Source organism: Pyxicephalus adspersus, chromosome 5, assembly GCF_032062135.1.
Source record: "Pyxicephalus adspersus chromosome 5, UCB_Pads_2.0, whole genome shotgun sequence".
Lineage (NCBI taxonomy): Eukaryota > Metazoa > Chordata > Amphibia > Anura > Pyxicephalidae > Pyxicephalus > Pyxicephalus adspersus.
This window is the reverse complement of record NC_092862.1, coordinates 124,268,082-124,276,204: the sequence shown is the minus strand read 5'-3', so window position 1 is coordinate 124,276,204 and position 8,123 is coordinate 124,268,082. Positions and strand designations below refer to the sequence as shown.

Here is an 8,123-nt window from a genome sequence, read left to right as displayed (position 1 = left end):
TATTTCTTACTAAAATGTTCTTTGTTATAAAAGTAAAAATTGCCCATTAAAGGGACCCTTATTTAGTGAGCTGTGCAGGTATCTATTTACAAAACTTAGTAAAGTTTTTTTGTTTTGTTTTTTGTAAAAGGTGAAATCAACACAGAACTGTACATTTACAACATTTCAAACATTTCAATTTCAGCTGTGTAATAATTTACATTTATAAAAAGAAATATTTTCTAATTCTATATTAAAATTCATGCAAAAATGAATGCTAAACACTACAAATATTAACAAAAAATAAAACTGCAGATAAATTATGCCTGCTTTTCTTGAACCTATATATTTCTGTTAATGTAAATGAAGTGCTTTATTATACTTCATCCATGAATGATGTTACACACCTCTATGAGCATGAAATGTCACCTAGCTCAGCCCCCAATTATGCGAAGCCCTGATCCTTCTTTTGCCAAGGTCTAACAAGAGTAAAGGTGTAGTTTCCACTCTGATAAATATTGTGGAGTTGTCTATGAACTGGTGTCCCTTAACTTAGGGAGATAATGCCATTTCATACTTGTGCCCTATTGTGATGAATATCGGAATTCATTTCTTTAGAATATAAGAAGAGCAATTTTCACTCAAAGCTTCTGCATCCTATGCCATTCCCCAGACTCACCTGAATGCTGACAGAAGAAAAATACAGCCTTGTGGCCCTGGGATTTATCTAGGAAAATATTTTCATCTTAAAAATGTCAGTGCAAAACTAGATTAATTTTGCAGAACACCAGTAAAGCTTTGATAAATCCTCTGCAAGATGTCGTCTGCATAAATTAGATTGGGTCACATAAGATGCACTGACAAGAGAGGCAATCACTGGAATTACAAGTTCCCTGTAAGTTTGTCACATAACTGGCCTCAGTACCATCTGTAAAAAATGTCTAAGTTACACATAATGATAGACATTATGGTAAATAAACAAAGCTCTCTCTCTCTCTCTCTCTCTCTCTCTCTATATATATATATATATATATATATATATATATATATATAATTATATATACACATTATATAAATAAATACTCCCCTAACCGCTCTCTTTGCTCCTCCAATACCCTACTACTGAGTTCCTCACTCATAACTTTATCACACGCACAGCTCCAAGACATTTCTGGAGCTGCCTCGAATCTCTGGAATGGTTTTCCTCATCTTTTTAGGCTTGCTGCTAATTTCTTCTCATTTAAAAGAGCACTCAAAATCCATTTTTTCAAACTTGCCTACCCATCTTCTTTCTTTTGAAACCCTCACCACTACGTATCTCCCCTTCTATTGTGTGTTACTTCCCCCACCTCCTAGACCATAAGCTCTACATATATATATATATATATGTGTAAATGTAACAGGCAGGGGCAGGCTCCACACCCAGAAATTCAAATTGACATTGCCAGGGGATTTGGGACACCTGGTGCACTGAACAGGCAGCACAGTTGGCTTAATAACTAGCACTCTCACCTTTGCAACACTAGGTCATAGGTTTGAATCTAGGCCAGATTGTGAGCCCCTTTGAGGGGTAGTTAGTGATTTGACTATGAACTTTTTAAAGCACTGTATAATATGTTGACGTTATATAACTACAATTTAATAACTGCATAACAGAAATAAGAGCTGGCATATGGAAGTACCTGCCATGTGCTAATTTTGTACATGATGTTTGCTGTAAACTTGATTTTCTACCATGAGGTACAGATCATCATAGCAATAACAAATATACATTTCAGTTTCAACTGAAAATAAACCCTTATGTTAATGCAGTAGGAGGAATCACATCATGCTAAGTCAGGGCTCAAGTTTTTCATCCAAGCGTAGCTGTCATGCACTATTAGTGATTTGGTGATCTGAGAACCCCATTCCCAAACACCCACTGTTGACACTTTGCTGCCTCCCATAAAAAAAAACCTCAAGCATTGCTACAAGGAGGCTTCTCGCAGCCACCGATTAAATTAAAACCTGCTTCAAAAGTTTTAACATGATCAGTAAAACAACAAACAGATAACATTACACAGCGCCAACTTTAGTAAATAGACCCACCCACCCTACACATACAGAGCTCTATATGTAAACCTCTAATTTAATTTAAAATTGCGCTTTTAAGTGCTGGGTACCTGCTTGCTGATCAATTTTCCCTGTTGCCTGGCATTGCTCTTAAATTCTTGCAGAACATCACCTGTTTCCACTAATATCAAACTAAATCACAATGCCTTAAACCAACATAACATATATAAGCAGCATCAATGCAAATTATTTGTCTCTTCAAATCCATTTAATCTTTTTCAGGATTCCATTAAAGCTACAGCAAGCCCAGCACCATGGAAACGGCATACTGCCACCCTCGTGCGCGGCTGACACACATCCTTTTGTAATATGTAGATGGGAGCATTTGTACTGCCATCATTAAACAGCATTTTCTATTAATATCCTGCAAAATGCCAGCAAAACAGGCACTGTCTGTCGGACATGGCGGCTCATTAAGTAATGATGTGATGGGAAATGTCATGCGAGCAGTGTGACTAAAGCTCTCGCAGTCACCAGCATTGAATCAGCTCAGATCATATCAGATTCAAGACGGGAAATTTGACAGCAATTATTTAACTTTAGTAAGATAAGTTCATATCTCCATTTGAACAGTCCAAATGGAAAAAGAAGGAATACAGCGTTTAGCATTTTAATTGCTAGACAATGCAATGGAATGTGATGCTCTGATCATGAACCTGGGGAGAAGCAAGACATACTAGGTCATTAGTAGTGTTAAGTCATACAGAACTTTCCATTGCTTGGTTCTTTGGTGTAAAAAACACTAACCAAATAGTCGGAGGGGAAACTTATTTTTTATCATGTTTCTTTAAGCTCATTTATATGATTAAATACACAGGAGAGAGATGTTTTCTGCTGTCATGTGCAGCCTTGGCCTTGACCTGGTGGGCTCCTCCATTTAGCAGCTCCTGGCCACCTCTGTCTTAGCAAAAAGACATATTGTAAAACTATGAAAAAAACTTTAATTTGGAAATAATGTAAAACTTTTAACTAATTGTAATTAAAGCTAAAATATATGCTTTGCCAAAAAGTTCCCCAAGCCTGTGGAAGCAGTACTGTTGTCTGAGGTTGCTTCAGTTGGTCAGGGCTAGGTTTAGCAACAATATATGCCCAAAAATGGGGTCGGCTGACTACCTGAATATACTTTCCTGTAAAGAGTGGACAGAAGAAAGAAGTAAAGCAAAAATAATTACCATTTACAGCTACATTTTTCATATAATGTGAGGATTTCAGATGATGTGAAAAAGGGAGCGGGGTGCTGGACAGTATTTTAGTAGAAAGTTGGCTTTAGGCGCCTTTTACCAATGTGCTCACATGTGCATTGTAATGTATACATATAGATGTAACTGGATTCCCTATGAAAAAGCAGCGGCAAATGTATGTGTATTTAATTGTAGTAAATCACATATAGCACATATAGCTGTGACAAATATTCATACATTATTAGTCGTTTCTACTCAAAATTAGATAGAAAGTGCTACCACTTTACTATACAGAGGATCCCTAATTTAGAGAATCGCAAGTAAATACAAAGAAGATAAAGTTTCGTGTCCCAACGCCCTTTGCCTATCAGCTTTTTCAGGAGACTTGCGGAAAGCATTAAAGATTGTAGGGGGTTGTAGAGTGTTCTGATAAGGATGCCCTAATGGTACACATGAGTAAATATCCACATTATTGTCTGATACATGGCGTATGAAATGGAAAAGTATCCGGTTGTATGCATAGTTATATTTTCCCTACTAACATGAAACTGAGTGTCTGTTCAATGTTTTACTTTAGTAACAACTATTATCTCCTCACTGCTTACTGTATAGACTTTCTACCTATTAAACACTTTAGTAGTTTTTTTAACACTTATACATGTTGGTCTTTTTTCTATAACAGGAGTGAGTAATGCTGAACCACGACCACCTGGGAAATCTCCTAATTTCAGCATCAACTGGACTGTGGGAAGCCCCGACCTGGAGATCATTAATGCCACAACAGGAAAGAAAAGCTGTGGTGCCCCCTCCAGGCTGTGTAAGCGTCTGTTATACGTTCGTTGGTCAAGGCTTTATGGAAAGGTAAATTCTCATTTCTTGATTCTTCACTTTTAGAGCAAAACTATTAAAAATGTATCATAGATTGACCTAAATCTTACAGAACTAGGGCTAAACCAGGATGTTTAATTAACGGCTGCTCTACTTCTCTTTCCTACTTCTGTGTTCAGTTGTACTAGATTATATCTCTGTGTTTAAATGTATTAAATGCATATATGCATAAAAAGTTCTATTTATAATCCATATTTTATGTGATGTAGGAGGAATAGATCATTTTTACTGTGTACAGCAGTTGCCTGACATCATCTTGATGGACACATGAACAACTACCTTACATGTCAATGGAGAAAAACATACCAGGGTGCTGCTTGCTTGTTCTCTTTTGTTGCTCGAAAGTATCACAAAATATCATTTGGGGTCAACAAAATTGAACATGTGCACAAAGCCTTAGAGGAGATGTATCATGTTTGCTGTCTATAACAATCTGCCAAGACATGCAAGAAGCACTCTGTTCAGCTGCTGGGTAAAGATACAACATTTGCAACCTGGATCACTTAGAGTTTACATAGGTTTCTTCCCACCGACAATCATTTTGGCCTTTTTTTTTTCTTTTTCTTTTTTTTTTTTTTAATCATTCAAACTTCATTTAAGACTTTCAACAGGGTACAATAAAACCAGGGAAAGGGAGACATGAATACCTCAAAGTTCAAATAAAACAAAATAAACATACAAACATAACAACCATAAATAGAATATTCCAAACAAGTTAGTGCAAGCTTGATACAGCAATACAAGAAATCAATTTATAAAAGTGCTAGAGAATCCGTAAATAAAAAGAACAACAAAGGGCATTTTGGCCTTTTGAGTGCTTAGGTGGCCACTCTCAGGTCCCCCATTCAAAAACCATGCAGTTTTAAGTGTCACCCATGATATTTGTTAATCACTTTGTTGTGCAATGAGGTGAAGTTGAGTTTGATTACAGTGCGCCTATTCATCTAGATTAGGAAAAGCTACCAAATAGTAAGAGTCGACTTGTTACTTCAAGGATCCATCACAACTGTAGCCACAATGTGTGCACAATATGGTACCCAACTATTCCTATTCTAAGTAAATGGGAGCAGTTGTGAGTGCGGCTAAGTCTTCGTTAGAACTCAGTCAAGAACAATTCTGAAATTGCCATAAAAGCCAGACCTGTCATGTGAAAAAAGGTGGGTTACTCACACATTTCACTGTACCCAAAATTACTGAGTACTTTCCTCCCTCATGACAACTCAATGGAGCTGCAGAGATAGGTAAGTATATATTGCTGGGAAAGAGACACTAGAGTAGAGCACCTGCCTGAGCAAAGTACACGTTTACCTTAAATGCCTTACATTTTTGGACACAATAGCCTGATTTATAAAGCTGTCCAAGAATGGAGACTTTAGACTATCATAGGAGAACCTGGGGGATCCAGTAAATCTGGAAAGGATTTGGTCCAGGATTAAAAACTAGGGAAAATTCCTCAAAGTTTCGATGGGTCAGCCAAGTTCAGGAAATCACGAAATCCAGGAAATCACTATAGAAGGATTATCGCGGCTGCATTCATAAATGCAGCCTTGGGAATCCTCCTGTCAGTGAGCGATCCCCGGGCACTACAGGTCAGAATGAGGGCAAGCCTCTCTCTCACTGAGAGGAGGATTCTCACGGCTCTATTCATAAATGCAGCCGCAATACTTCTCTTCTCAAAGTGAGTCATGCGGCTTGCTCTCCCCTGATTGCTGGTGCCGTCCTGTAGTTTGTGTTCCTTGATAGAGTTTCTCTTTCCAGGAACACAGGACTTCTGTGTTTTTGGATAGAGGAACGCTATCCAAGAACACATACAACTAGTAAAGGGCTGCAAGAGCAATCAGGGGAGTGGAGCTTAAAGCTCCGCTCCCCTGATTGGTCTCATAGGTCCCAAAAATTCGGTCTCGCCGGACGAATTTGCCGTTCTTGCCTACATGTTTGCTAAGCGAAAACGGCCCAATTTGCGGCTAGAACAAATTTATTAAATTTGTTCGCTCATCCCTAATAAAAACATTTCCAGCTAATAGCAAATGATTTTTAAGAAATCCATTCCAGGTTTGCTGGATCACCCATGAAAGTGTATCTTTTCCAGTCTTAGAGAGCTTTAATAAATGAGGACCATTTTTTAACATAAATCATTTTGGCTGGGATCCAGGCAGCACTGCATGTGTAATAACCCCATGCAGGACACTATTATCCCTGATAAGGTTTATAAATACTATTAAAAAACACTGACATGAGAGACTTTCCTGACTTTTGCACTAGTGGTTAGCAATCGTTGGTATGCTTTGGAAAAGAGAATCAGAATGAATATTTTACAAATGAATGAATATATCTGAAATGCATTGTTCAACTTATGTTGGCATTTTATCTAATGAATATGCAAATTCACATTTGGCATATCCATATATTCTAATCATAAATGTGTTTCCTTAGTGATCCTATAGGTAATTATATATCATTACTGGGCTGTAAATTTCCCTTAGGGTGGCCAAAGATGGGCGGAAATCTCTCTGAGAATGACAAGTTGTAAAATCCTCTTGTAAGCTAACGAGCAACTGTGATTGCCTGAGGTTCTGGTTATCGCCCCCTAGGAGTTCAGAAACAACCCGATAATCACAAGCCATGCTAAAAATTAGGAGCATTGCTTGCAGTTATTGGAACGTTTACCAAGGAAATATCTCCACTGGGGACAGAGCAAGCTATAAAGATTTGACAGCAATTTACACCCCTTACACTATTTAAATTTGGAAAAAAAGAGATTTTAGCTCGACCAGAGGCTAGGAAAAGTAAATTTTAATGAAATTTTTCAATATTGGGTGTCTTATGCAAATTATAGCATTGATAATGGACACAAGAAAATGTGGATAAAGGGTTTGAACACACTTTAGAAAGTGTACATGCCACAGCCCCCCTCCCATAGAACCACTCTGCAACAATTTTATAAGATTTTTACTGCTTTTAACACCTGTCAACATGTATGATGTACAAATTCTTTTTGATTTGTATCAAATATAAGTGATCCAGCCCTCTCCCCTTCATAGGTTTATTAGGCTCTACATGGGCAAGCTCTGAACACTTTATGAAAGTTGGGAATGCTTCCTGTCCTGGCTTGTGGCATTCCCATTGACTGGTAATTGTACATTAGCACCTGGCTGGGAGCTGGTGCAGGCAGTGGTATCCTCACCATTTAGAAATCAGTTGACAATTTTGACAACCAGCAGGGAGATTTTTACCTTATCAAGCGATTTGAAGTTACCACCTGCAACCGCCCACATTGGTTTTAGGAACTGAAGTCGTGGCAAACTCAGGCCTTATCCATAAAACTGATATGTCCATTTGAGGTAAAGATAGTATATGTGTATTTTTCATTTTTGGTTACTACATTTATACATGATCATTGAATAGTTCTACCACTACTTACCACACCCCTACTAATACTTCGCTTTAAGCCAGTTTCTTTGCTCTCTGCACCTAGTTTTTGCTACAGCAAATGCCACCTCCTTATTCTATGAATTCTTACCCATGGTTATCCCTGCCACCATGTAGTCTCCCCTTTATGCTGGTGACACTCAAATCTATCTGTCTACCCCTGACTTGTCTCCCTGAGTCCTGGATAAGGTCTCATGCTGCCTGTCCGCCATCTCCTCATGGATGTCTGACCGATTTCTGAAACTCAATCTGGATAAAACAGAACTCATCATCACCCCCTCAAATTCCAAATCTTCCCCTGACATATTTCTAACTGTTAACAACACTGTTATTCATCCCTCCCTCAGGCACGTTGTCTTGGCGTCTCCTTTGACTCTGCCCTCTCATTTACCCCCCATATTCAGAACATTTCCAGGTCCTGTCACTTTCATCTACGCAACATCTCCAAAATCCACCCTTACCTGTCCCCTGAGACCACCAAACTCCTTGTACATGCTCTTATCATCTCTTGTCTGGACTACTGTAACCTCCTCC

At 38.3% G+C, this 8,123-nt stretch overlaps 1 protein-coding gene across 1 annotated transcript in view; it reads left to right on the top strand.

Moving 5' to 3' along the window:
• ADARB2 (adenosine deaminase RNA specific B2 (inactive)) overlaps positions 1-8,123 on the top strand; it is a 339,858-nt gene that overhangs the window by 325,754 nt on the left and 5,981 nt on the right. The window contains exon 10 of the mRNA XM_072412630.1: positions 3,955-4,133. Within this exon, the coding sequence (XP_072268731.1) occupies positions 3,955-4,133 (179 nt within the window). The remainder of the gene's footprint in view (positions 1-3,954; positions 4,134-8,123) is intronic.